This window comes from Fusarium keratoplasticum, chromosome 5 (genome assembly GCF_025433545.1).
Source record: "Fusarium keratoplasticum isolate Fu6.1 chromosome 5, whole genome shotgun sequence".
Taxonomy (NCBI): Eukaryota; Fungi; Ascomycota; class Sordariomycetes; order Hypocreales; family Nectriaceae; genus Fusarium; species Fusarium keratoplasticum.
Genome location: NC_070533.1, coordinates 3,918,301 through 3,944,753, shown reverse-complemented (window position 1 = coordinate 3,944,753; position 26,453 = coordinate 3,918,301). Strand labels below are relative to the sequence as shown.

Below are 26,453 nucleotides of genomic sequence, written 5' to 3'. Positions count from 1 at the left end.
ACTTCTTATATGTGGCAGTCCGAGACAGACAGCAGTGACGTACAGCGAGTAGGAATGGAGCCCCGAGCGTGGGGTTGAGCAACCGGGACTTCGAAGTCCGGAGGCAATGCGACACTCCATGTGGGGGAGGTAGAGTCATGTCATTGAAGAAGTGCGCCCTGCTTAACATGCTGTCTGAGCAGCTTGTACTTGACTCTTCAACACGCCAAACGTCAACAAACCACATCAGGCTCCCATGGCCCTCTCAACAGTCCAGGTTCACGCCCTCTCTGGAGGCCGCTTCACTCTTCCAGAAACTCAATTCGTGAGCCCAGCGTCTAGTACAGCTCGCAAGACAGTCCCGTCGCTTTGCTTTCTCATCCAGCATACTTCTCCCACGACGGGTAAGACGACGCGCATCGTCTTTGACCTAGGCGTCCGTCGGGACCCTAGCCGCTATTCAGAGCCCATCCGCCGTCACATCGCCACCCGACAGCCCTTGACAACGGATCCTGATGTTGTCAAGAGCCTCAAGATGGGCGGGCTGACGCCGGACGATGTCGACTATGTCATATACTCTCACGTAACCACGCCCTGCACCCGCTTCCCTCGAGCTAACTGTCTTTCTAACCTTGAGACTAGGTTCACTGGGATCACGTCGGCGAGCCGACCGATTTTCTCCGCAGCTCCTTCGTCGTTGGGTATGGATCTCTTGACTTGCTACAGGGAAATGCATCAAATCTACGTGGAGGTCATTCATTTTTCGAACCAGAGCTGCTTGATCCGCATCGAACTATACAGCTTCCAGACCCAGAGGCAGCTTACAAAGCTCGGGATGAAGCGCAGGTATCCGGCATCAATTTCAGTGGGCCGTGGCGCCAGTTTGACAGCTTACCCTCAACCCTGGATATCTTTGGAGATGGTAGTCTTTACATCGTCGATGCCCCCGGTCACCTTCCCGGCCACATCAACCTTCTTGCACGCACCAGCGAGAACGAGAGTGACACCAAATGGATCTACCTTGCCGGCGATGCCTGCCACGATCGCCGCATCATGCGCCACGAAAGAGATGTCGGACAGTGGCAGGATGCCCAAGGCCATACGTGTTGCATCCATGCTGATCTCGAGAAAGCCAAGGCTACGATGGAGAGGATTAGGGACTTGGAAAGAAAAGGCATTGAGACTATCTTTGCGCATGATGTGGAGTGGGAAATCAGCAACAGGGACAGCCATCGTTTTTGGGGGAGTTGATCAGCAGGCCGGACTTTTGGAGAATCTGGGAGAAGCGTTTCTCCTGCAGATCCAACGGTTTAGAATATGAGAGTTGTGTCCAATTCACCTGAGTCAACTCTAATATAATCCACGGAACGCTTCCACCTCTATCCGTGCTTGTCCTGTCCAACCTTCAGGTGAGATGCGTCGTGAGTATGTGGGGTATCTTAGAACCCCACGTTTGGTCAATACGGCATGTAATTACGGTAATAGTGGCCATGCCCATTCCCATGGAGTTACTTGGCAAGAGAATCACACCCCACTCTACATCCGGACGGTCACCTGCCTTTCCTAATCATAAGTACCGGCTTGTCAATTAATGTCGGTAGTATATTGCTTCAAGGGGCGTTCTGTCTTCGGCCACACAAACCGGAACCGCACACTTCCCGCATCGTCAACTCTTGCCCACTCAGACCTCACCAGCCATTTCTGACGCGGCGACAAGGCTCTATAGCTCAGACACCATGTCACCCAGTCAGCAGGAAGCAAATTTGAAGGCCAAGTTCGTCTCCGAACTGGGACAGGATGCCTTTCATTCTGGTTGGAAATCGATCCTTGCGCTAGATCCAACATTCTTCAGCGCAGGCCTCTCGTTGGCTCGTGTGCCACATCAGAAAACCACTCTATCGCCAAAGGAGCAGGCTTTCGTTGCACTTGCTGTTGACAGTGCCGCGACGCATCTCTATACTCCAGGAATCCATACACATATCAAGACTGCATTGAGAGAAGGCGCTAGTGTGAACGAGGTGATGGAGGTTATTGAACTAACCAGCACCCTCGGGATTCATGCCTGTAATGTCGGGGTTCCGATTCTGGTAGAGGTTCTGAAAGAGGAAAGGAGGTTCCTTGAGGAGGTCACTAGGCCATACAATGCGAGACAGCTGCAACTGAAGAGAGAATTCACTGCGAAAAGAGGGTACTGGCATGAGACTTGGGAAGAACTCTTGAGACTTGACCCCGAGTTCTTCGAGGCCTATTTGGAGTTTTCTGGTGTACCATGGGCTAGTCTAGACGACGGAGGAGATGAAAGGAAGGGGTACCTAACACCCAAGGTGAGTTCATCTCAGTCGGTCTCTGAATGAGACTCTTAATGACGAAAAGGCACATCAAAACTAACTCAAGTGTAGATGAAGGAGCTAATCTACTGTGCTTTTGATGCATCATCTACCCACCTCTATATCCGCGGGCTCAAGCTACACATGAGAAACGCTCTTGGATATGGTGCTACGCCGCAGGATATTCTACATGTCTTGGAGATTGCAAGTCAACTGAGCCTACAAACCGCTTATGTGGCAGGTCCCATTCTACAGGAGCTGTCTGGAGAGGGTTGTTCCGAAGCGCAATAGGTAGATGCCTGTAGAAATGATGAACATATTCAACCTCGAGTTTGGCACATAGAGATTCAGGAATCCTTTAGCAGAAGGGGCTAAGCACAATGACTGATTACGTTTGTCTCATTCTCAGTGCAGTGTATGAAAGCAATGACACGACTTAACATCCTCGTTGCTCTGACGATCAAGTAACCTCTTTATGCTACCATACGGAGGCTCTGCCTTCACTCCGCCTTGTTCCCAAGCTCCCGTGTCTTCTCACCCGTCTCACTCATCTCGTTGAGTACTCTCTCGGCAATCTTCATAGCCTCCACACCAGCCGGGACACCGCAGTAGGTAGTGCAGTGAAGAATCGCTTCCCGGATCTCAAGCTCTGTCAGGCCATTGTTCCTCGCTCCACGAACGTGGACAGCGAGCTCTGGCCCACGGTTAAGAGCCATTAGCATACCAATATTCAGCAGACTCCGTTGCTTCTTCTCCAGACCGGGTCGTGTCCAAGCGTATCCCCAGCACCACTCTGTAACGAGCTCTTGTCCAGGCTTAGAGAACTCGGTGGACCCGTTGGCGAGGGCGCGATCGACATAGGCGTCGCCGACGACGCTGCGGCGCATCTTCAGGCCCTGCTCGAACAGTTCCTTGTGTAGCGCGTCGAGTTTGCTGTCTTGACTCATGGTGGTAGACGACGTAATCAAGTCCAATGTCGGTCGAAAAGCGGCTTCTTGTGTTGTTTAAACGGGGAGAGCAGAGTAGTATCTCGACTGATTAGTCAATACGACGTGAACAGGTTAATGAGAGAGATATTAGTTACCAGAGCAGCCAAGGCAATGGGAAGAGGATGCGGATGCGTCTTTCCTAGTATTAATGATCAAAGAAGGCCGCTGGACCTTGTGAAGACGAAGGTTGGTACTTGAAGGAAGTCGGTCATCGGTTATCTACCACCGAAGGCGTGGGGCATCGTGGGGGATCTTGCAGCACCGCACAATGTGGAGAGACATTGGAGTTCCCCTTTAACGGCCACAGGATCTACACCCTCGGTATATTCACCCCGCATTTGGCAGAGGCATTCAAGTTGCACTGTTAAAGAGGACTTCCGACAGTGAGTTTTCGAAGAGGTTGACGTACTAATACTTTAAACTGATTGACCTAAGCCAGCATCCCGTGTCTCATCCCTCAACCAACCATGATTGCCACCTCAGGTTCAGGCACGCCTGCCTACGTCGTGGTTTCGGCTTTGGACGCCGGCCACATTACACTTCCTGAGAGGCTGTTCGTGACCGATGCAGACCCCGGCCTTAGAGTAACGGTGCCTTCGCTCTCGTTCCTCATACAGCATCAACCCTCGTCCCTCACAGCCCAAAAGACGACCCGCATTGTCTTTGACCTGGGTGTGAAACGCGACCTGACTGGCTATCGAGAGATGCAGCTCGCTCATGTGGCTCAGAGACAGCCCATCATAACAAACCCAGACTGCGCTGACAGTCTGCGCAAGGGCAACACTGACAGTAGAGATTTGGACAGGAACTTCAGCCAGCAGCTTCTGGACCCAGGCAAAGATATTGACTTTGTCATTCTTAGCCACGTCCACTGGGACCATGTCGGGACGCCATCCGACTTTAACAATGCCACTTTCATCGTGGGATCAGGAACCCTAGACCTTCTGAAGAACGGTGCCGGGCCTCTCTACTCAGCCGAACTGTTCAACCAAGACGAGCTGCCACGGCTGCGAACAGTTGAACTGCCACCAGTCAAGAGGCACCACAGCAATGAGTACAATGACACTCCCCTCGCCCCAAAGCACACCGACACACCCGCCCAGAGTGTGGCAAATCTACCCCAACCGGCCGGTCAATGGGCGTGGCAACCGCTGTCTGTCTTTCCAAACGCCCTCGACTTCTTCGGCGACGGGAGCCTGTTTGTCATCGACAGCCCAGGCCATCTTTACGGCCACGTGAACCTTCTTGCCCGTCTCTCAGAAGATAAATACCTCTATCTAGGGGGCGACTGCTGTCACGACCCCAGAATCCTGAGCGGGGAAAAGAATATTGCAATGTACGACGACGGCAGGGGAGGGGTGAGAAGTGTCCATGTGCACACCGAGACCGCGAGAGCGACCCTGGATAACATTTCCAGTTTCTTGAGAGATAGGGGTAGCGGAAATGTCCAGATAGAGGTTGTCTTGGCGCATGATAAGGTGTGGAGGGAGAAGAACCGACACAGGTTTTGGCCAGGGACGCTGTGATTGGGGTGATCAGCATAACTCCTGGGACAATATTTGGATTTATTCCTTGCAGCATGAGCTTCCAATTGATAGCACACAATCGCTAAACCACTCTTTGCTCTTGAAAGTAAGCCAGCCAGAGCAGCCGTGAAGATGTAGCCACATAGCTAAGGTTTTACAGGTGATGCAGCCAAAGATTTGAGGAATGAATATACAAGATACCTCATACAGCTAGTGAAATCGTACAGACCGATCAGATCAATTCCAACCGCGGGGTCCTGCAACACCCCACATCCATCACCGGCATGGTTGAGGCCATCACCAAGTGTGGGGTAATGGGTGCCGAGATGTTATAATTACCGCTATTTGGTGTGAGGCGTTGTCTTGACAAGGCTCTGCATCGTTCTGTACTTCCATTCCCCAAGCTGGCCATTGCGACCTCGCCTAGAGAACAAGCCGCATTGCCAGTCACTACCCATCATAGCCAAAGAGCAGCAAGAAGATGGCTGCTTCACCATCAGACACGGTGGCATTCATTGGTCAGAGACGCCCTCCAACTTGTGAGATGTACAGTCAACTAACCTTGTTTCAGGCCTTGGGGTGATGGGCTACCCAATGGCGCTGAATCTGCACGCCGGTTTGGGCTTGGACAAAACCCTCCTCATCTGCGACACAAACCTGGAAGCGTTGGACAGATTCAAAGCCGAGGCAAGGGGCAAGGCGACAGTCAAGGTAGTTCCCAACGGCTTCGAAGCGGCTAGGGCAGCAGTGAGAAATATCCCATCTCTTCTCCATTAGCTAGACATTTTCTGACGACCCCAGAAAACAGTTTTCACTATGCTACCAGGTTCTGGTGCCGTTAAATCGGTCTATTTGGACCATCAAACTGGCATCCTCGCAGGAGCTGTGGCGGCTGCAGAGCAGTCGGGACGAAGCCCTGAACGCAAGATAGTAGTCGAATGCGGAACCATCGAGACCGACTGCATCCATTCTGTCGCAGCTTCGTGCCGGGAGGTTTCCACTTCCAAGCTCTCGGACACTCTTGTCTTTGTTGACGCGCCTGTTTCAGGCGGGCCCATGGGCGCCAGTGCTGCCACTCTCACCTTCATGGTGGGTTGCCAACCATCCTTATCACATGAAGTATTTCCCATTGTCAAGTCGTATCTGGGGCACATGGGCAACCGAGAGGGCATATTTCTGTGCGGGGACGTCGGTGCGGGCACAGCTTTCAAGATAATCAACAACTATCTAAGCGCAATCACTTCTCTGGCCGCATCCGAGGCGCTCAACATTGGCGTGAAAGCCGGGCTTGACCCCAAGACGCTCACTGATGTCATCAATGCCAGCGGCGGCCAGTGTTGGGTCACAAGCAAGAGCAACCCAGTCCCGGGGGTTCAAGCTAACGTTCCGAGTAGCCGGGGCTACGAGGGAGGATTCAGGATTGAGCTATGTGCCAAGGTATTGGGCATGGGAACCAAGTTGGCCGAGAGCGTCGGGGCGAGGACCATCCTGGACAAGCCCACACAGCAAGCATTCAGCGAGGCAATGGGGGACGAAAGGTACTCTGGGAAAGATGCGAGGGTTGTTTACCAGTGGTTAAATAAGTCTACATAGATTGCATTTAGGTATCATATGTTGAATGTGTTGATAACTGTATTTCTCTTGCTGGGTTGCTTCAATCTGCCTTCTAGATATGCAATGAGGTTGACTTATGTATTAATCGAGGTCTAAAATAAGCTTAATTGAGTTCAATCACCTGAGCATCATCCTGCCACGAGATAATGCCAAGTTTACCAACGAGGTTACACCCTTTGCTATTGATTCGCAGTGGTTCTTTGTTTAAGGAGATACACCCTTAAAATAAAAACACAAGGCAACCACACTCAATGGTCGTACACCATGAGAACAAAAGAAGCAGAAAGTTGGGAATGCAATAAATAGGCGGGTCTGGTTGAATGACACGTAAAATTTAGTCTAGACTGCACCAACAATGCGGTGTGGTTGATTTCTTTCTATACTAAGATATTTGGCTTGGGCACTCGATTTTTTGCCGAAGCAAAGAAGCTTACTTGTAGTACTGAGTGAAATCATGCTGGATGGCTTTGACCGCCTGCATCATGGTCAGTATTCAAGCTATTCTGCTATAGAGTAAAAAACATGACAATACTCACATTTTGGAGCTCTTGGGAGCACGCTGGATCAGTCTCGGCTTTCCTGAGCATCTGGAAGAAGCCATCCGTCTCGAGAGCTTGTTCAGGATCCACCTCGAACAACCTGCGCAAGTTGGAACTCGAAACTACGTCAATGACATCCAGCCACTTTTGTCTCCTTATCTCGTTGTATTTATCCAGAATCGTGGTGTCAGCCTTTTTCTCGTAGATGCCTCGGAGGCAGTCATAGAGCCCACCAACATCGACGATCCCTCCAGTAAGGCCCAGGCCGCCGCTATTAGAATGGTGAGCATCAAGACCTCGACTTCTTAAATACAAGTTGTCTTACAAAGGGTTGCAGAGATGCGCGGCATCGGCTGCAAGCAGAAATCGCCCTTGACGCATAGAGGTGGCCAAGCGTTGGTGGACCTTGTAAGGGCTAAAGTTGACGAGCTTATAGTCGGACGGACTCGGATGACCGGGCAGCATGTCTCTGAACTTGGCAGGCTGACGCTCCCGTAGTTGCTCAAATGTGAGGCCGGGAAGCTCACCGTAAGTCACTCGCCACATCCCATCTTTTGTGATCTTGGCGGCCATGTAGTAGTGCTCGGGGTGCACAATAAAATTCGAGTCATTCCATTTGAACTGGTCAAAGTCGTAGTACACCTGCGTAAGTAGTCAGCGTCAACGGCCCTAGGGTATTGAAACACTCGTGGTTGGGAGGACCGACATTTGTTGCTACAATTTGTTCGTCCCATGTCCTGCCCGGGAACTCCAAGTCACCAAAAAGCGAACGGCGGATCTGACTGTTGGCTCCGTCACAGCCAACAATATAGTCGGCACTGAGCTTCTTCTCACCATCAGGAGTTTCGGCGACTACCCAGGCTTTTTCCTCGTTCTGGCCAATGCCAGTGACCTTGTAGTTGAACAGAATATTGACGTTTTGGTGCTTGAGTAGATGCTTTCTGAGGATTTCACCTAGTTGATCCAATGGCAGACAGACCATGCGGTCAGGGTCGTCAGACACGTTTCCAGCATCCAACGTCACTATAGGCGTGCCATCCAGCTTACGCCAGGTGACGCCAGCTGGCATGAATCCTCGCTCACGGAGTTCATCACCGACGCCAGCGCGGTTGAGCTCATGCATCGAAGGTGCAGGGTAGTGCGTCGCCCGTGGGTTCTTGTCCAGGTCGCTCTTCATATCGAGAAGGGTAACAGGGATTGAACTCTGCGCGAGCATCAGAGCTAGCAGGAGTCCAGATGGCCCTGCGCCGACAATGATAACCTCGTATTAAGGTCAGCTCGGGGGGTCAATAGTTGAATGTCGGTTCTGGGTCTGCTTTACATCGTTGAAGCCGGGAGTAGGCGATGGCATGGTGTGCTTAGGTGTAGTGACGAAGCTAAAGAATTTGCTGAGTATAGATCGCGACTATGAGCAAAGCCAACGGCCGCCGGGTGACAGCCTGAGTTATCTACTTATTAACCTCTCGATACGCACAGAGTTGTCATGTGTCTAATTGTAGGAGCATTTACTAACCCTCGCTCGTTTGGGGACTCGTATCCCCACATGTACACCTGCGAAAAGAGCACTCCCCACATTGGATAGGCTTGACGTGGAGTAAGCATCGAAACAGAGCCAAACAGAGTGGGGTTATTTGCCCCGAGCTGGGCAAGGATGGAGAACCAGTGAATGAGTTAAGAAAGGACTGAAAGAGGACACAAGTATTGGAGGATCACCTACTCACGCCCAGGTCTCGAAGCTATAGTAACCAAGAAATATTTTATGTATTATAAGATAATAAGGATTTTGGAAGAATAAAGATATCTATAATATTAAAAGACCTAATTAAAGAATATTAAACTAAAAAAGGAAGAGAGAAAAACACAGGGACATGGGGGGCGAAAGCCAGTATCTCAATTCAGTCAACACATCCTCAGTTGTGGTATTCTTCACAATTCATTCATTCACAGCCCACAAGCAAAAAATAAAAAGGAACCATCGCAGTTTAGGACGTTCCCAACGCTGTCGAACGTTGGACACCATCATGGTCTGCAAACATGGTTCGCTCCTTTCCGTCCTGTTGGTTTGACCACTTCATATCCGTCAGTCTCACCATCATCAGCTTCATACCAGGCGATGTTGGCGAAATGCAGTGTTCGAGTCAAGCCAGTGTATTGATCATAATCTAGAGATCTGTAAGCCTATAGGAAAACCTCTATGATTCCCCTGTTTGAACAAATGACTCACCATAGGCGTACATGCCGTTTTTGAAGTACCATCTCGTGGTCAGCTTATCGCCATCCCATGTGCCAAAGCCGACGTTGATTCCAAGTTTGCTGTAAACCTTGACTCCATCCAGCCATACCTCGTAGGCACCATCTTGCTCTCGCGAGACACGCATGCGAACGACTACATCATACCACTTGTCGCGTGTGAGATTTTCAGCGAGAACTCCACTCTCAGCTCTGCCACACGAAGGTCGATGTTCAGCAACAAGAGAGTTGTTCGTAATGCGCAGACCCCCGCACCACGAGGAGCACCTGCCTGGACAAAATTGCTGCGCAATCATCGTCTCTCGATCATCTGGGAAAGGAGTCGAGGCGGATGTCGAGGGGACGTAAACGCTAAAACCTTGCCAGCCTTCCTTTGCCATCTGGCCTACATTTCTGCGGGTGCCAGGTTCGAAAACACAAAGTTCAGCGCCACGGTCATCGCGAGTACCATCATAATTCTTCTCATCGAAGAAAACATCGAGGACATCATTGTTGGCTGCGACTCTAGATGGACCTTTCACATTGCATGGCGAGAATGGTGCCAGGGTCACATCAGAGAAATTGGAGAATCGAAGTTGTCCAGCGAGGACTAGAGAAAATGTACTAAAAAGAATGTAGAGAATCATGTTTACGAATGGACATGAGACTGAGACCTGGAGTGGTGACATCCATCTGCTTAAATAGAATGGAAAGGTTTATCTACAAAACGAAGCGGGCATTGTACAATTAGTTAAGCGAATGCCTCCTGAAACAACTGGGGTGGTGCACTAATATGGTACGAGGATACTGTTTATTAGGATTATCATAATTTAAACACGCAAGCATTAATCTCGGTAGACCTAATGTGACTAGCGGCTGTCTGTAATTGTTTGGTAAATACTCCGTAAGGACTCATTACATATATCGGAAAGTAGCTACCCTTATAGATCTAGACCTTGACTCAAGCTCCACAAGTATCCCCCATGATCTTAGTCCCCTCCGCCTCGAGAATACAGACCGCCACAGCATCAGCTGTTTCGGTATCTACCGTATCTTCATACAGGGTAGATGTCACGGCCATGACGTGGGCCAGGCGGGGAAATACGGCAGAAACACCTTGGCTGAGCTAATAAGACCGAAGGGGCCAAACTTCGCCCGTGTCGGTCCAGGGACCGAGTCTGGGGGACATCGGTCCAAGGAACAGGCCACAAGTATATAGAACATACTCACCTGCACTTTCTTATGTACCAGCTACCTCAGCTATCAATAAAACTTAGTTACACTCAATACCCTTGAGCGCATTACCAGACGTGATATACACCTCTCGCCTCAGAGCACGCTTCCTAATCCTCTGCCAACATAAACCCAGCACGACTGGTTTATCCCTTAGGAAACATCCCACCGTCACAATACATCTAGACCCTTCTACCCCCCTTGGGCATAGGCATAAGCCTTAATAATTCCGACCCCGCCGATTCCAGGAGTACAAGGGACATTGGCTAAGACTAGGGTTATGTCCAATCCCAGGTGAACCACTCCACTGCTAAGAGGCGTTCTAGCCACGGCTATCTTCCGCGGATAAGTTCCGAATAGGTTACATTGTTCAAACACGTTACCCATGTAACATCTTGGTTAAATACAATGAGATGCAATGCCGCGTTCCTATGTCGAGATACTTGTCTAGTATTTACTCAATCCGGCATCCCTGAGAAGTTCCTTAGAATCGGTCCGATATTGCTATTCTTGCTTCAAACTCAGCAACACTCCGAGACAATGACTTCGACAATAAATTATGCACGGTCACAAGCGTTTGCAGGATATGCCCTAAATGTGAGAAACCTTTCTACTCTTCAGATCGTTATTTTCTTTATTTGCTCCAGAATTTACCGATCCTCTGTTCTGAGCATCACAGCTGATTCCCACTTGGGCAAACACCTTTTTCAGAAGATCATTCTCCATCACCATTTCCCGCAATGGAATCAACAAAGTCATCCCATCGGCTGCGGAAGCCCTGAGGGATATGAAACCAGACACAACTCTTCTCTGCGGCGGCTTTGGCCTGTGCGGCGTTCCAGATTCGCTTATCAATGAAGTTCTCAACAAGCCCGATGTCAACGGTTTAACAGCTGTGTCTAACAACGCTGGAACTGATGACTTTGGTCTTGGGAAGCTTTTGAAGAGTAGGCAAGTGCGCAAGATGATTGCTTCTTACATCGGAGAAAACAAGACATTTGAGAAGATGTATCTTGCGGGGGAGATCGAACTGGAACTTACGCCCCAGGGAACCCTTGCAGAACGTTGTGCCGCTGGAGGAAAGGGTATTCCGGGGTTCTATACGCCTGCTGGTGTTGGAACCGTCGTTCAAAATGGAGACCTCCCCTCCCGGAACAAGGCATCAGGGTCCTCGGGCAACGCCCAGTTCCCTGACCCCAAAGATGTCAAGGTGTTCAATGGCAAGCCCTATCTTCTTGAACGCAGCATCGAGGGAGATTATGCCTTTGTGAAAGCTTTCAGGGCAGATAAGCTGGGAAATTGTCAGTTCCGCCTTGCAGCCCAGAACTTCAACGGCCCAATGGGTCGTAACGCCAAAATGACTATTGTCGAGGCCGAGCACATCGTTGAGCCAGGAGAGATTCCCCTAGAGTCGATCCATTTACCAGGCATCTACGTCAAGAAAGTCATTCAGAGCACGGCAGAGAAATCGATTGAGAAGTTCACATGGGCAGAGCAAGATACCAAGGCCCTTGGACAGGGCGACGTGGCCACAAAACGAGAACGCATCGTTCGCCGAGCGGCCAAAGAGTTCAAAGATGGCATGTACGCCAATCTTGGAATCGGCATGCCTATGCTAGCAGCCTCATTCGTTGGCCCCGAAGTCGATGTCCAACTCCAGTCTGAGAATGGCATCCTTGGTCTTGGGCCATACCCTTCCAAGGACAAGAACGAGGCTGATGCTGATCTCATCAACGCGGGCAAGGAGACGGTCACGTTGAAGCCCGGAGCGTCTGTCTTTAGCAGCGACGAAAGTTTCGGTATGATCAGGAGTGGTCGTATCGACGTTACCATCTTGGGCGCTATGCAAGTCAGTGCCACAGGTGACTTGGCCAACTGGATGCTGCCTGGCAAGGTCAAGGGTTTTGGCGGCGCGATGGACCTTGTCAGTAACCCGAGCAAGACAAAGGTCATTGTCACGATGGAGCATACCGATAAGAAGGGAAATCCCAAGATCTTGAACCAATGTTCTTTTCCTCTCACAGGCCGGGCGTGTGTGTCGCGCATCATTACCGAGCTGGTAAGTGATGGAGATGAACCTCAGCTCTTGAGTATCAAGCTAATTCTCAGTAGGCGGTTTTCGACGTAGACTTTGCATCGGGATTGACGCTGGTTGAAATTGCCGATGGTGTTTCTATTGATGAGGTCAGGGCAAAGACTGGAGCTCCTTTTATGGTAGCTGATCCAGTCCTGCCCATGTCAGGAGTGTAAGAAGGAAATCCCATGGAGAGAGTTTAGTGCAAAACTGCTTCTGAGTCTGATAAACAATGCCTTTCTTGTTGGTCGGGTACAAGGTTTACTAGAGTACCATCACAGCCTCGTAACTATGTTTTCGATATGAACATCATGTCCGTGGTTTCCCCTACATGACGCGCTGCAATTCACTGTCGCTTCATCATTCGGGGTTGATGAAACGTAGAATGTCAAAGAATACCACGATTATGATGTGACTTCATTTGCTCTGCACGGCCAAGCGATGCTTCCAACTAGCTGACTCTGGTAGTCACCGATTGGCCATACTCCTCGGATGCTCCCTGCGACCACTTGACGGAAGCGATTTGACTGCATCACGATTGTTAATAATGTGTTCTCTATTATGGTTGAAGCCCGGCCCTCAATGAGATAACTGAGCCAGAAGACCCTGCATTAATATCATCATCAAATCGGGATTCAATGCAACTGGGCCCGAGGAGAATGCGTGGTTAGCTCTATCTGGGGCAGTTCATAGCATTAACTAACTGCACGAGCACAAGACTGTTGATACAAATAGAGGTACAAGAAAGCACCCGTATTTGGATGCACCGGTCAAGTCAATCGACTTGCGTTTAGAGTCATAATACAAATTTCAAGACTGATGAATGGTTCCTGAAGTGGCCGGTGTAGCACCTAATCATGTGCTGTTTGCATTGTCCCATGGAACTATCTACCAAAAGTCCAAAAGGGAAAACCGGTATTTACCAGGCTACGGTAACCATGTATTGAATTACAGAACATATCGGAAGTCCTTGTTCTCAAATTCAGTCTGATCCCTCATTCCAGCTTCGTTACTCCTCTCCTTGTTAGGAGGTCCATATGTCTTGTTTCGGTGCCTGTTGATAAGGAACATGTATACTGGAAATTCAGGTATTAGCCCCATGTTGACTTCTGGAAAAAGAGATGAAACTTACCCAGGAGACCAAGATGGCAGCAGAACTTGATGGCGTAGCCAACCAGAAGTCCAATTGTGGCACCGGTGAAATGGGGGGCCTGGGATTTCTTCACGACGAAAGGACCGGCAAAGTTGCCCCAGCAATAGGCCGTGCTGACATGCTGCGTTAGTCAAGTTTGGTCAGGCCTATGATGGGGTACCTACAAGACCAAGGCGCTGGCGAGAGAGCGGTGGGTATATCCAGCCATGTTGGAGGAGATGGTAGTCAGGGACACGGTGAAGCCGACCGACTGCGTGTTGACCAGCCAGAAACATACAAGCCGACCCCAGGTATTTTCTCGAGGAAGATAGGCCATGCACGCCGCAGAAACGGTGCAGATCATGTTAGCAGCCGTGGCAGTGAGCAGACGCGCTTTTCATCCTGTTAGAAGGTGGACCATAACAGGGCACTGAGGGGGATGAACTGACAGTTTGGGACATTGAGAATGATGCTTCCACCGATGAAGAGACCAATGATCTGGATAGCATCTCCGACTGACTTCAACTGTGTAGTTTTGGTAGTGCTGAAGCCCATGTCTCGGATGATGATGGTCGAGAAGGAGTTGACAACACCGTTGGGAATGGCACTGCAAGATGAACAAGGTTAGTTGACAGACCATAAGTGCCAGCATAAGCGTCTTTACGTACGCAGCAAAGACCGAGACAAAGAGGAGCAGGGTCTTGGGGTCAGTGAAGCCAAGGACAACCTGGCTCTTGTCGAAAGCCTTGTTCTTAATACCTGTTTCGTTGGCTGCGACTCTCTTGACTGCAATCAAGCGCTCGCGATGGTTGAGGAATCTGGCGTTTGAGGGAGAATCGGGGAGCAGGAACCAGATGACAAATGCCCAGAGACATGTAGCCCCGCCGAGCTGGAAAGTGTCAGTCTTGATGTACTGGAGCTTTTTGTTTACGTGAGACCTACAATGAAGAAGATGAGCTCCCAACGCTCAGGCTTGAGGTTAACAGGAAGCTTAGAAACGCCCATAGAAATATATGAGCCAACCTGATGAACAAATGTCAGTGTCACTGCTCTGACGATGCCAAGGCTGTATGCAGCTTACGATACCGCCCCAACCCAGCGATGAATACCAGATACATTGGCGAAGAGGGATCTCTCGTCTAGTATACCAAAAGCCAGTCATGAGGGTCAAACCGGGTGTGACAGCGGCTTCAAAGATACCCATGATGAAGCGCACACCCAGCGCGCTTGAGTAGTCTCGGCTCTGAGTCATGAGGATGACCATGAGCCCCCAGAAGAAGACACTGATGGCCATGACCTTCTGCGCGGGAAAGCGACCAATCAGCCATCCACAGGGGTACTGTCCGAAGAAGTAACCGGCATAGACCACTGTAGTATTCGTATCAGCAAGATGGTATCGACATACGGCACGAATGGGCGTGTTCGAGGAGGAGACTGACTTGCAGAGAGGTAATTGAACTGGTTTCCCTTGAGCCCCAGGGCCTCCTGGTATCCGAAGAGGTTGGCATAGTTGAGAGAGGTCTTGTCCATGAACTGAAGCGCTTGGGTGACGAGAAACATGGGAAGGATGACGAGATCGAGTTTCCATCGCAGTTTCTTGGCCTATAATTGTGTCAGTTAGAGTGATTGAGATGCCAGGGGAGGAATGGACAACGCACCTCGGCATCTGAAAACTCAAGATCGCGAGCCTCGAGGTACTCGTTATAACCGACGGCATTCTCCCGATCATTTATGTCCAGGTCCCTCTGACCGCCCTTGAGCTCTGAGTCCTCAATGGCATGGACGCTGGAAGGAGACTCGGGGGTGGGCTTAGGAACGTCCGTCATTGTTGCCGATGGTCTTGTTGTATGCAAAGTAGAAGAGAGACTGGGTATAGAGAACGTGCTGCTCAAGGGAGAGTCGGGGTACTATTTAACAAGTGCATGGCCGCATTGTAAAAGCAATTTTTCAGATTCTGGGGTAGCTAGCATCTCCTCCGCCTTTACCCCATGGGGCTGGCTTGTCTCCGCACCACCATCGACCAATCAAGAGGTAATCAACCGACTCGTGAACCGCTGGAGTATCCCCACGGCGAGTTTCCGCGGCTGCAAACCGAGAAGTGGATGTTTGAGAGTCTGGTCTGTGGGCGACAGCCGCCTCTAATCCAACACCGAGGGTTATTTAGTTGATAACAAGCGACTCGTACGATGTTGGATACAAACCCGAACAATACCCTACTTGGCTAAGAATAACTATTAGTTACGTCTTTGACCGTTATCCCCTCGTCGTACCTAGTTCTAATTCATTTTATCACAACATGGGCCAATCAGCCTCGCAGCAGTCTAGCAGCGAGACGTACCTGGCCAAGCCCAGCGGGAGCTGCTGTCTCAAAGGGGCCATCCATGAGGGCGAGTCCAGAGGCACTTGGGAGACCATCGCAGATGTCGAAACCTACGTCTCGAGACCGAAACCGGACAAGGCCAATGGACACATACTCCTCTACTTTCCGGACGTATGGGGCATGTTCCCCAATGGCCTGTTGGTCATGGATGCCTTTGCCGATGCAGGCTACTTGGTCCTAGGCCTCGACTACTTCCGTGGGGCTAGTTCACACCTTGTGCACAGTTTAAAATGTCCAAGTGACTAACGCTACGCTACAGGACCCCGTTTGGAAGCATCGCAAAGACCGCCATACACACAATCCGGACTTTGACTACGAGGCCTGGAAGCGCAAGCACACAGCCTTTGCTGATGCCGCGGTTCCGAAATGGGTCGACGCCGTCAAGAAGAGCTACGGCGCGAGCACGACCAGGTTTGCCTGCGTTGGCTACTGCTTCGGGGCACCTTATGTGTGCAACGAACTGAAGGGCGATACAGTGACGGTCGGGGCTTTTGCTCACCCGGCGTTCCTCAAGGAACATCATTTCCATGATCTAAAAAGTAAGTAGCTACACTTTCAGGATCACAGGAGCGACAGGGTTCGCTGACTATTCACAGAGCCTCTGTTTCTCTCCTGCTCAGAGGTCGACCACACGTTTGACGTCGCCTCGCGACGTCGAGCACTGGACATCCTACAGTCTAACAAGAAGGTCTTTCACTACCAGGTATTTTCCGGTGTCGAGCATGGATTTGCTCTAAGAGGTGATCCAAAGGATCCTTACCAACGTGAGTCTTGTTACCCCTAGAGTGTGTTGTGTTGAGTTGCGCTAATAAGCCATAGGGTGGGTGAAGGAGCAGAGCCTTGCGGGGATTGTGGCGTGGTTTGATTACTGGTTATCCCAATAGATGTCACTAGACAAATAGACAAATACTAGACTGTAAAATAGATTTGTACGTAGCGAACCGTGCTCCCAACTAAAGTGCCATATTGTTAGGTATTCATCTCATCTGTGTCAATGTCTTAGGTAGATATGCGTGTATATCAACGGTGGCGTCTAGGGCCCCTGCGTTATCTGAGTATTTATTCACAATGCATTCAATCGATCTTTTGACAGACCTGCAACTATGTAGACCGATAATCAATTCTGCCAGTCCCTAAATGAACAGATGTTGCCCTTATTCAAGATCGATATAAACATTCAAGTTCACCGCATTACAGACGGTATCAAGGTAAAAGGCTACATGAGTCATAAAAACATGGACGTTAAAAAGGATAAAGCATTTCAAAGCCTGCGTGGGCGTTCTAAGAAGGGGCATCGCCATTGCGATGCAGCGATAGTAACACCATGCAACAGATCTAACCAGAGCTCAGCAATCTCGGCATGAGATTCCGGGGGGAAGCCGAATGGAGACGTCCACTTTTCCCCCACATCACGAGTCTCGCAAATCCTCCTCCTCCTGACTCGACACTCAAAGGAGCAGGGTTGTTCGGCCATTGTCCGCGCCGAGTCCCCGAAGTCTTGCCCAGCAGAGTCTGGCGATTCGCCGCGGTGATGGACGATGTGGGATCATCGGCCTAATGATAAAATTATTTATTCAGTGATATTTGATCACCAAGCATTTATCAACCAATCTTGGCAATTACCAGCGTTGGAAACTCGAGTAAACCTCTCAAGACAAACTTCCTCTACACCCACATCATAATGACTCCCCCTCGAGCCTTCGACTTCACTGGAGATGTGGCCATCGTTACTGGTGCAGGTTCCCGCATGGATGGTCAGTTTACCGACGCTACGGCGCCTACACCATTTTTTCTCTCGTTCCTGGGAGACTAACCCCCCTGGTAAAGGCGAGATTGGCAACGGCCGTGCGGCTGCCATCCTCCTTGCACGTCACGGTGCCAAGGTCGTCCTCGTAGACTACAACGTGGACTGGGCCAATGAGACAAAACGAATGATTGATGAGGAGGGCGGTATCTCCGAGGTTGTCCAAGCCGATGTGACAAAAGAAGAATCGTGCAAGAATGCTATCGACAAGACTGTCGAACTGTGGGGGGCTGTTCACATTCTTGTCAACATTGGTACGTCAGATGACATCCATGATTACAGCCATGAACACCTCCTGACACTGACAATACAAACAGTCGGCGTAGGCGGCGCAATGGGTGACGCCACAACAATCAACCTGGATGCTTGGGACAGGGACTTTCGAATCAACGTCACTAGCATGGTCATGATGAGCCGATATGCCATTCCCGAGATGAGAAAGCAGGGTCGAGGATCCATCGTCAACATGTCATCTGTGAGCGGATGTAAGCATCTTTCCACCATACACAACAAGCTAGCCCGGCTAAAACATGCTCAGTGCTCGGTGGAAACCCCAGCTTGCTCTACCCAACAACAAAGGGAGCCATCATCCAGATGACGCGTGCCATGGCTGCCCATCACGGCCGTGAGAACATTCGCGTCAACTGTGTTGCGCCCGGAATGGTGTACACCCCCATGACAAGAGGACGTGGAATGACAGATGAGATGAGACAGGCTAGAATTAACCAGAATCTGATGAAGAAGGAGGGTACTGGTTGGGATGTTGGCTACGGTAAGCAAGCTCAAGATATGCATGTCTCAGATACCCAAAGCTGACATTGGGATGATAGCCATTTTGTTCCTGGCCAGTAAGGAGGCTGGTTGGATCACGGGTCTCATCATGCCTGTCGATGGAGGAGTAAGTCCCCCTGAGCTGCCAAATCTTTATCTGTGAACCACTAACAACCTCTCACAGACCACGGCTGGCAAGGCCGATAGGCCAGCTCTCAAGGCTGACACATTGGCCGAAGCAAACACAGGTATTCAGAACTGATACCCATGTAATGGATAGACACGTTTGAAGCATCACCGTAAAATAACCATAATTAGAGACTTGGAATAAAGATGATTTGTACAAGTCAAATACAAATCCTAACAACAGAGCTTGACTAAGAATATCCTTGACAAAATTTTCCTTGCTTGCGCTACTCGTTCGAGTCTCACTCTCCGCTGTGGTAGAGACGCACGTCTCGATGTGTCAGACAGGGCACTTGACGGAATTACGGTGCGTGTCTCATCATTTCATCCACATCAATTTGTAACTCAGGATAACAGTCCAGAGACGCCATGGCATCCATGCTCATACCGTTGAGGTACGCGTCCATGTCAAAATCGTTTGGGCTTGCAGGATCAAGATATGGGAACGCCGGGATGTAGCTGTTGATGATGGCTGAGACGGCATTATCAGACAAGGACTGATCGGGCGGTGCTCGCTGAGCAGGGGCTCGTTTGAGGCCTTTAATGATGATGTGCAGACTACGCTCCAGGAGCGGACATTTTGCCATGCCTCGGTTGAGGGCCCTCAGAAATGTCTGCATGGTTGGATGTGTTGCGCCGTCATTAATCTTGGCATCTTCGAGAACAGCCGATGCACCTGTGTAGATGCAGTAGCCCATGAGGTAGGTGATATTCTCGAATCCAAAGGTTGATTCGAGCATCAAGAGCAGCTTCTCCATACTCTGGGCTGCGCTCATGCATACTTGGTAGTAAGCTGAAGCGGACCAAAACGGCCGATGCGCCAGAATGACAGAGGCGAAGTACAGCAGACTTTTCGCAAGTGTCAGCAACATGTGTGCTAGAATGGGGCAATGCCGAGAGAGGACACCTACTTCTGGGAGATGATGTGTGGAGGTGGGCATATAGTTGGTAAGTAGTCTGGGTTATATCGTAGGTGCGCAGGAGACTCGTTCCGCCAAGTATCCAAGCGAGCCTTGATGTCGTTCAGGGACGACTCGGTGATGGCCCTGCTTCGCTTCGAATAAAGCTGGACTATGATGTCGTTGATGATGACTGAGAGTTTACAAGAGTTTTCAAAGCATGAGACAGCATGGCTTTGCATAATTGGGTACTGGCTGGGTGCCAGTCGAGTCAAAGGTGAAGTATCTTCGTAGTAAGGGGACCAAACTTCAGACTCTGCCGAGTCATCCACTACGCAGAAGGTCAGTACACAGACGCTATATAATCTGCTGTAGTGTGCCTACTAAAGTCAATGGGGCTCTGCGGTAGCTCCGTAACTGCAGGGAGTCTCCCCGTGTAGAGACTGATGGCTCTGCAAAGAAGTCCACATTAGCAAATGTTGGTTTCGTTCCGTGGGCGAGATAAACTCACTTGTCCCAGAAATAACAGCTCCAAAACAACCTCTTTCGAATCTCCAAATCTACGGGATCGAAGCCCTTGAGATCGGCAATATCGGGGCCATTATGCTGCAGGCCAAGATCTGCCGACATCCGAAAGGCCATTCCGCTATACAGCCACGCCTGTGAGATGGCTCCTTGCGCCAGTTCCCGGGCACTCAACTGGAGAAGGGCTTGTATAGTGGGGATAGAGCTGGGCTTTTGTATCTCGTCGCCGAGAAGCAATCGAACACGAGAGAATAGGAGTTGCGCGTGGTTGCTGTCGTGGTATTTGGAGGCATGAGCACATAACACGAGGAGAAGAAGCTCCGAGTAGTAGCGGCCGCCAGTTGTCATGTCACCTGAATACGGCAATAGTTAGTTATGGACGTGGTAGCTTTTATGAAGAAAAGTACGTACGCATGAATGCTGGTCTGTACACCCACATGAACATAGGAGCAACCCAGGTCCAGTGCAGATGAAGCAGCCTCGCAATAACCTGACGAGATAGACCAAGTTGAAGGGCCGCATTTCCGAGGGCAAACTCCTCCCAGATGGTAGATTCTCGAGCGCGTGATACCAAATATGCCCTTACGTCGCTCCTCTTGGACCCGTCGCCACGGCTCAGCGAGTTTGTGGATGGCGAAGCCAGGCCCAGAGGTTCATGCACAGCAGAGGTCGGGCCGTAGTAACAGATCTTACCGTGCTCATCCACGCTGAGATCGATGGCCAATGAGTCTTGAGGGGTGCTGTCGATGGCTTCGGTTGGGTGAGAAGGATCTTGTAGGCCTCTTGAATGGCCTTGGTGTGTCGTGGGTGAGGTATCTGGCACAGCCGGTTCCATTTCGTGTCGCGGGGGCAACGATGCCGTTGCAGAAAGGTCTTTGGTCGTGAACGAAGCTGGAGCTGGGGCTACTCTCTCGGCAACAGATACTCTCGTGTCTTGACGATTAACTGATGGGCCGACTTCTTGGAGTCTTTCAATTGTCTCCTCAGCCTCCTGCAACTTCCGCGCCATGGCGACAACCTGGGAGAGTGGCGGAGGTTTGTCGTAGCGGCATTCCACATGGTAGATTTCGCATGTTTTACAGGTTGGTTGACTACCTTCACATCGGACCTAATGGAGATCATGGGACGAGTCAGCAACAATCATCCATATCAACAAAATTCATGATTAGATAAGGCCGGTGGATAAGTGTTACCTTCTTGGCACGACAATTAGCACAGGTCAAGCCTCGATATTTGCGGGACTGACGCGGTTTCTTGGAGCGGTTGGCGGACGTAGGGCCCAGTGCCTGTTCCTCTGATGCTGGTCCACCATTGGTCTCCATTGTTCAGGGGGCAAGATATGACTGTGCCTGTAGTATCAGGCAGATCTCCAGATAAGCTTGGATCACTTGGAGGAAACAAAAAGATGCCGACGGGGGAAATCCGAATCTTGGGAATGTCGCCAACGGCAGGTCGCAGTCTGAACGCGGCGAAACAAGAGACCTTGGTGCTTGCCATGATTGGCTCGGTCAATCTCCGTGGCGAATTTCCGCGGCGAATGCGGGGAATGCGGACCAAGGGTCAAACAGGCGAAGAGTGTTGACGTGATGAACAAGGTCGGGAGAAACTATGTAGTAATTGTTTAATATTGATATTAATAACACTTCCCATGTCTAAACCCGACTTCTATTTCCTCCCATGGACCTGACAAACAGAAAAACTGCCATGAGAGTTCCTTACATCCCCAACCCTCCACCAACCTCTTCCCCCGAAGAGGAGGCCATTGTCGCCGCCATTGCGGCCCGTCGTCACCCTCGTCCTATCCAGCCACTGGACTTGGCACTGCTGCATTCCCCTCATGTTGCCGCCGGCTGGAACACGTTTGTAGGGGCCATCCGGACAAAGACTTTGCTAGCTGATGACCTGCGTGAGCTCGCCATCTGTCGCATCGCCGTTGTCAATAGAGCTTGGTATGAGTGGATGCACCATGCCCCGCTAGCTGTCAACAGCGGTGTCACTTCAGAGTCGATGAATGAGATCCTGAAGGAGGCGAGCTTGCTTCGCAGTGAAAGGCCACATGGCTTTACTGAGAAGCAATGGGCTGTTTGTGTTGTGGCGGACGAGATGACGAGGAATGTGCAAGTTGCTGATGAGACCTTTGCCTGGCTCAAGTCTTTTGCCAGTCATCAAGAAGTGGTAGAAGTTGTGGCGACGGTATGTAGAGTCTCCGGGGGACACTTCTCTGAGGGAAGCTTATGGTATTTCATTCAGGTTGCATGTTACAACTGTGTGAGCCGCTTTCTTGTGGCTTTGGATGGTGAGTTTTTCAATTTCTCCCTTGCGTCTTATGCTTGTCTATCATGATGCCCTCGAGACTGAGAATATTGCAATGTAGTCGGCGAAAGAAACAATACTCTTCCAACACCGTTATAGAGAGCAACATACGAGGAACCCAAGCTAGGAATAAACGGTCAATGAAGGTAAAAGTACCTCCAAGTCTGCAGTAAACTGTGTTTGAATAAGTGGGCCTTGACCTTCACGGAAGCCGCTGTTTCGCAACCCAGGCTGTGTTTCTAAATGCTTTCTGGACCAGAGATATGAGTTAAATTTCTGACATGGAGAAGTAGCTCACTTTTACTTGGCTCGCGCTACTGCAAGGGGCAAGTGTACAAGTCTGTATTCAATAAAGAGTGGCTGCACATGTAGACAATACTTCTAATATAAAACTCAATAGAGTTGTGGTCGCACTCAGCGGAGAACGAATTCTTGTCGCACAATCAACATACAATGAAGCAAACAGCCTTTGGACTAATAAGATCAGGCACAGAAACTTCAACTGTCTCCGTTCTTGGCTAAATCCCATCACACAACGGGAATTGAACGGACTAAGCTCCTGGCGCGTCAAGCTGGCCTTATTTTGCTGCTGTGTAACTTTCCTCGCTATGCACTGCTCCAAGTTCTAAACTAAGTAGGTTTAGACATGCCATAGCCTCAATGCAGCTCAGAGTCTCTTTGCAAGAATCTTAGTCAAGCCAGGTTGCTTCGTAAGGTGTGCTGTTGTCAGGATAGTGCAGTGAAGCCACCAGATCGAGGCTGTAGTTCGACGGGGTCCAACCAAGAATGAACATGCAGCCCTCGGAGGTATCGCTGAGATACATGTAGTCCGTGATACCGTCCGGGTTGCTGTTCGTCTCATCTTGCCAGGGAGCGACTCGCAGACCACCAGCAGATCCGAGAGTAACTGGCGCCTCGTAGAATGAGACAGCATTCTCCTGTTTGAGATAGCCAGCGTCATCCAGAGCAAAGGCGGCGACGTATCCGTTTGCCTCGGTGTTATTCCAGCTGCGAGTGCTCGTGAAGAGATACTTGCCATCGCGTGACATCTGGACAGTGTTGCCGCGGAAGGTATAGACGCCCCTCATATCTGTAATCTCTGGTTAAATGGTGCTAAACTGTAGGTTTCGATATGATTGCTCACCATCAGGAATAGCACTGCCTCTTTGGACGTGCTCAAGGCGAGTTTCAAGAATGTCGTATACATCAAGCCATTGGCCTAGGGAGATCAGTAAGAATGGTCGCATGAATCCACATGTCTCTGCTCACTGTGCTCGGTCATCTAACACGAATTGAATCAGTGTCTGTCGTCGGTATAGCTTTCCATGCTTAGGGTCACTTACCACGTAGAGAAGTCTTCCATCTTTACTGGGAAAAGAGTTTCGCGGTCCATCGCCTTCGGTAGGGCTAAGATTAATCGACAGAGGTGTAGCAGTACCGTTTTCCGCAATGTCATACATGAAGATGGAGTTCATGCCCCTGGTCCAAATTAGTCATTTGAGTTACAAAAAACCTGGTTTCGTGCATACAAATGTGGTACAAAGCCCTTTCTGTTAATGTTGACATCAAAAGCATGAGCGCCATAGAGCTTGGGGGATGTTAGCACTGGCGGTTCAGAGCCACGAGGGTATGTATTGAACCTACCACAGCCGCTCTTGTTTTGTTCACATTCACAATTTCTTCTTCAGGTACCATGTAGAGCTCCTCGACCTGCTTGCCAATGCCACCAACTTCTGTGAGAGCATGGATGCTGGCGGTTGAGCCACCAGATGAAAAAGCCAAGTTGCCATCATCAGAAAAGTAGCATGAAGAAGAGGCTTAAGTGGTGTCAGTATTCGTATCAGATCTTTCCATACTCTTGTAAACTTACTGATATTCACCGTATCAAGGTGAGTAAATTGATAATTCTCATCAATTGACCACGAAAACAACTGAGGGGGCTCGCTCATGGCAGTAGCATAGACACGGTTCTTGGCAGCATTGCTGGTGACGAATTGGTGAAGACCAAAGCCAGGAATTGTAGAGTTCAAAGTCAAAGTCCGAGCAATGGTATCAAAAGCGAGGAGGAAGAGGGTTCTGTTGGTGTAAGAGCCCGACACAAGATGGTGGAGGGAGCTCCCGTATGAGCTCGCGAATTCGATAGCAGGCATATTCAAGATGTTTTTGGTTCAGAAAATGATGCTTCCGTTGTAATTAAACTGTTATCTTGATTGATATGTCCGGTAATTGAGCACTGCTTGCAGTGACTTATATACATGTGACTGAGAAGCTACCCCGGACCATCAAGAGTGTCAATCCTGTTCTCACAATGCCGATCCTTGAGCTTTCCCCGCGTTCTTGGTCCAAAGCCTTAGTTCCTTGGCTGAAACTAGCGCAAGTTTAGTTGAAGAACTGGCTGCTGAAGTTCAAGCTAATGCATCATGTCGGATTTTGGGCGCGGGACTTGTCCGCGGAGGTCTTGATGACCATGTATGTGGAAGCTCGTGAGCGGACGACAAGCCATGGTTCTATCATTGCAGTTTGAATCTTGCTGGGAAACGAGATTGATTATGCTGTACCACCACTAAACTGATCCGACAGTCGCCCCAAGAAACTAGTGTTGACAGTCTCATGGCCGTAGTAAATTAAGCGGTGTGGCCGAGTTTTCTGAATCTACGACCTCGAATCTATTCTCGTACAAACAACCCAGCCATGCCCATGCCGGTTCCAACGCACATACTGACTATGCCCAACTCACCGCCATCAGGTCGCCCCAGGCCATGCATCAAAGTGCTGGTCAACCTTGCACCCGTTGCACCAAGGGGGTGCCCTAGAGCAATAGCACCTCCGTTCGGATTAACCCTGTTATCCAGGTATGCCTTCTCGAGTTCTAGTTTTCTGAGACAATAGATTGCTTGACTCGCGAAGGCTTCATTGATTTCCCATCTGTGAATATCCTTCTGTGTCAAACCAACGCTACCGAGCAGCCTTGGGATCGCAATTGCTGGTCCGACGCCCATCTCATCTGGCGAACAACCAACCGTGACCGCAGAAACAAATTTTCCCATGATGTTGCTGCTTAAACCACTCTCTTCTGCGGCACTGCGCCTCATGAGAAGTGTTGCAGCGGCACCATCTGAGACTTGAGATGAGTTTCCAGCGGTTGAGGTGCCGTCGGCTTTGAAAGCTGGCTTCAACTTTGCCAAATCTTCCAAGCTAGCCTGCGGGCGGATTCCATCGTCTGTGTCCACAACCACATCTCCTGATCCAATAGGACTGCTCTGCACAACAGGGACAATCTCAGCCGAGAAGAGACCTGATGACCTCGCTTTTGCTGCCTTCAAATGGCTGTTGACTGCAAAAAGATCCTGGTCGTGCCGCGAGATCCCATAACGTTCTGCCACGTTCTCAGAGGTGATACCCATGGGGAGAATGCAATCAAGCGCGTCCTTTACGGGCGATTCCTTGAGAGCTGGCCAGAGATCAATAGGAATAGCTCGACTGCCGTAATTACGCGTCATGCTTTCCATGCCCGCCCCAATTCCTACCGAGATGGTTCCAGTTCGGATGTGAGAGGCGATAGATGAGATTGCTTCGAGGGAGGAGGAACATGCGCGGTTGACAGTATAGAGAGAAGTCGTCGATGGGTAGCCAACATGGTTCATGGCCATGCGCGCCGCCTTGGATCCTCCAAGCTCAGACAGTACTACACCGACTGCGACGTCTTCTATGACAGAAGGTTGGAGATTAGGTAGCTCCTCGACTGTGGCTCGTAGCACAGACGCTAGGAGCTCTTCGGGGAAAGCATTCTTCAGTGATCCGCGATTTGAACGACATATAGGAGTGCGTAATGAAGACAGAATGACAATGTCACTGGGCGCCTTGGCCAGTATTGCAGCAATTCCTCTTGGTGGAAACATAGTTGCTGGGATATGATAGGATGGCTGAGCCTCG

General features: G+C 50.2%; 12 protein-coding genes and 1 pseudogene across 13 annotated transcripts, besides 1 other annotated feature; 7 read left to right on the top strand and 6 right to left on the bottom strand.

Moving 5' to 3' along the window:
- Nucleotides 1-235: 235 nt before the first annotated feature.
- Nucleotides 236-1,230, top strand: NCS57_00790300 (Lactamase-B domain-containing protein; the record flags this gene model as incomplete). Its single annotated transcript, XM_053057738.1, has 2 exons — nucleotides 236-562; nucleotides 622-1,230. The coding sequence occupies 2 exons, from the start codon at nucleotides 236-238 to the stop codon at nucleotides 1,228-1,230; spliced, it is 936 nt and encodes a 311-aa protein (XP_052913933.1).
- Nucleotides 1,231-2,806: 1,576 nt separating this feature from the next.
- NCS57_00790200 (CMD domain-containing protein) lies at nucleotides 2,807-3,253 on the bottom strand (the record flags this gene model as incomplete). The annotated part of the gene is made up of 1 exon (XM_053057737.1): nucleotides 2,807-3,253. The coding sequence occupies one exon, from the start codon at nucleotides 3,251-3,253 to the stop codon at nucleotides 2,807-2,809; it is 447 nt and encodes a 148-aa protein (XP_052913932.1).
- Nucleotides 3,254-3,762: 509 nt separating this feature from the next.
- NCS57_00790100 (Lactamase-B domain-containing protein) lies at nucleotides 3,763-4,821 on the top strand (the record flags this gene model as incomplete). The annotated part of the gene is made up of 1 exon (XM_053057736.1): nucleotides 3,763-4,821. One exon carries the CDS (start codon nucleotides 3,763-3,765, stop codon nucleotides 4,819-4,821), a length of 1,059 nt encoding a protein of 352 aa, XP_052913931.1.
- A 481-nt stretch (nucleotides 4,822-5,302) lies between these two features.
- On the top strand, nucleotides 5,303-6,414 carry NCS57_00790000 (uncharacterized protein; the record flags this gene model as incomplete). The annotated part of the gene is made up of 3 exons (XM_053057735.1): nucleotides 5,303-5,339; nucleotides 5,393-5,568; nucleotides 5,623-6,414. The coding sequence occupies 3 exons, from the start codon at nucleotides 5,303-5,305 to the stop codon at nucleotides 6,412-6,414; spliced, it is 1,005 nt and encodes a 334-aa protein (XP_052913930.1).
- Nucleotides 6,415-6,865: 451 nt separating this feature from the next.
- NCS57_00789900 (FAD-binding-3 domain-containing protein) lies at nucleotides 6,866-9,850 on the bottom strand (the record flags this gene model as incomplete). Its single annotated transcript, XM_053057734.1, has 6 exons — nucleotides 6,866-6,910; nucleotides 6,972-7,245; nucleotides 7,300-7,616; nucleotides 7,681-8,216; nucleotides 9,065-9,136; nucleotides 9,199-9,850. 6 exons carry the CDS (start codon nucleotides 9,848-9,850, stop codon nucleotides 6,866-6,868), a joined length of 1,896 nt encoding a protein of 631 aa, XP_052913929.1.
- Nucleotides 9,851-10,976: 1,126 nt separating this feature from the next.
- NCS57_00789800 (Succinyl-CoA:3-ketoacid-coenzyme A transferase) lies at nucleotides 10,977-12,686 on the top strand (the record flags this gene model as incomplete). Its single annotated transcript, XM_053057733.1, has 3 exons — nucleotides 10,977-11,033; nucleotides 11,116-12,495; nucleotides 12,549-12,686. The coding sequence occupies 3 exons, from the start codon at nucleotides 10,977-10,979 to the stop codon at nucleotides 12,684-12,686; spliced, it is 1,575 nt and encodes a 524-aa protein (XP_052913928.1).
- A 772-nt stretch (nucleotides 12,687-13,458) lies between these two features.
- NCS57_00789700 (MFS domain-containing protein) lies at nucleotides 13,459-15,468 on the bottom strand (the record flags this gene model as incomplete). Its single annotated transcript, XM_053057732.1, has 9 exons — nucleotides 13,459-13,586; nucleotides 13,643-13,776; nucleotides 13,828-14,035; nucleotides 14,092-14,249; nucleotides 14,311-14,531; nucleotides 14,585-14,665; nucleotides 14,724-15,010; nucleotides 15,082-15,244; nucleotides 15,301-15,468. The coding sequence occupies 9 exons, from the start codon at nucleotides 15,466-15,468 to the stop codon at nucleotides 13,459-13,461; spliced, it is 1,548 nt and encodes a 515-aa protein (XP_052913927.1).
- A 470-nt stretch (nucleotides 15,469-15,938) lies between these two features.
- Nucleotides 15,939-16,906, top strand: NCS57_00789600 (DLH domain-containing protein; the record flags this gene model as incomplete). Its single annotated transcript, XM_053057731.1, has 4 exons — nucleotides 15,939-16,238; nucleotides 16,282-16,561; nucleotides 16,619-16,786; nucleotides 16,842-16,906. The coding sequence occupies 4 exons, from the start codon at nucleotides 15,939-15,941 to the stop codon at nucleotides 16,904-16,906; spliced, it is 813 nt and encodes a 270-aa protein (XP_052913926.1).
- Nucleotides 16,907-17,649: 743 nt separating this feature from the next.
- Nucleotides 17,650-18,859, top strand: NCS57_00789500 (annotated as a pseudogene). The gene is made up of 6 exons: nucleotides 17,650-17,776; nucleotides 17,850-18,080; nucleotides 18,144-18,311; nucleotides 18,365-18,598; nucleotides 18,657-18,724; nucleotides 18,782-18,859.
- Nucleotides 17,650-18,859: a sequence feature.
- Nucleotides 18,860-19,085: 226 nt separating this feature from the next.
- On the bottom strand, nucleotides 19,086-21,529 carry NCS57_00789400 (Nitrogen assimilation transcription factor nit-4; the record flags this gene model as incomplete). Its single annotated transcript, XM_053057730.1, has 6 exons — nucleotides 19,086-19,632; nucleotides 19,695-20,013; nucleotides 20,067-20,134; nucleotides 20,194-20,560; nucleotides 20,619-21,315; nucleotides 21,401-21,529. 6 exons carry the CDS (start codon nucleotides 21,527-21,529, stop codon nucleotides 19,086-19,088), a joined length of 2,127 nt encoding a protein of 708 aa, XP_052913925.1.
- A 382-nt stretch (nucleotides 21,530-21,911) lies between these two features.
- Nucleotides 21,912-22,619, top strand: NCS57_00789300 (uncharacterized protein; the record flags this gene model as incomplete). Its single annotated transcript, XM_053057729.1, has 3 exons — nucleotides 21,912-22,400; nucleotides 22,458-22,503; nucleotides 22,582-22,619. The coding sequence occupies 3 exons, from the start codon at nucleotides 21,912-21,914 to the stop codon at nucleotides 22,617-22,619; spliced, it is 573 nt and encodes a 190-aa protein (XP_052913924.1).
- Nucleotides 22,620-23,209: 590 nt separating this feature from the next.
- Nucleotides 23,210-24,670, bottom strand: NCS57_00789200 (uncharacterized protein; the record flags this gene model as incomplete). The annotated part of the gene is made up of 7 exons (XM_053057728.1): nucleotides 23,210-23,610; nucleotides 23,665-23,739; nucleotides 23,790-23,802; nucleotides 23,864-23,999; nucleotides 24,050-24,108; nucleotides 24,165-24,337; nucleotides 24,391-24,670. The coding sequence occupies 7 exons, from the start codon at nucleotides 24,668-24,670 to the stop codon at nucleotides 23,210-23,212; spliced, it is 1,137 nt and encodes a 378-aa protein (XP_052913923.1).
- Nucleotides 24,671-25,186: 516 nt separating this feature from the next.
- NCS57_00789100 (putative acetyl-CoA C-acyltransferase precursor) lies at nucleotides 25,187-26,419 on the bottom strand (the record flags this gene model as incomplete). Its single annotated transcript, XM_053057727.1, has 1 exon — nucleotides 25,187-26,419. One exon carries the CDS (start codon nucleotides 26,417-26,419, stop codon nucleotides 25,187-25,189), a length of 1,233 nt encoding a protein of 410 aa, XP_052913922.1.
- Between the last annotated feature and the right edge of the window lie 34 nt (nucleotides 26,420-26,453).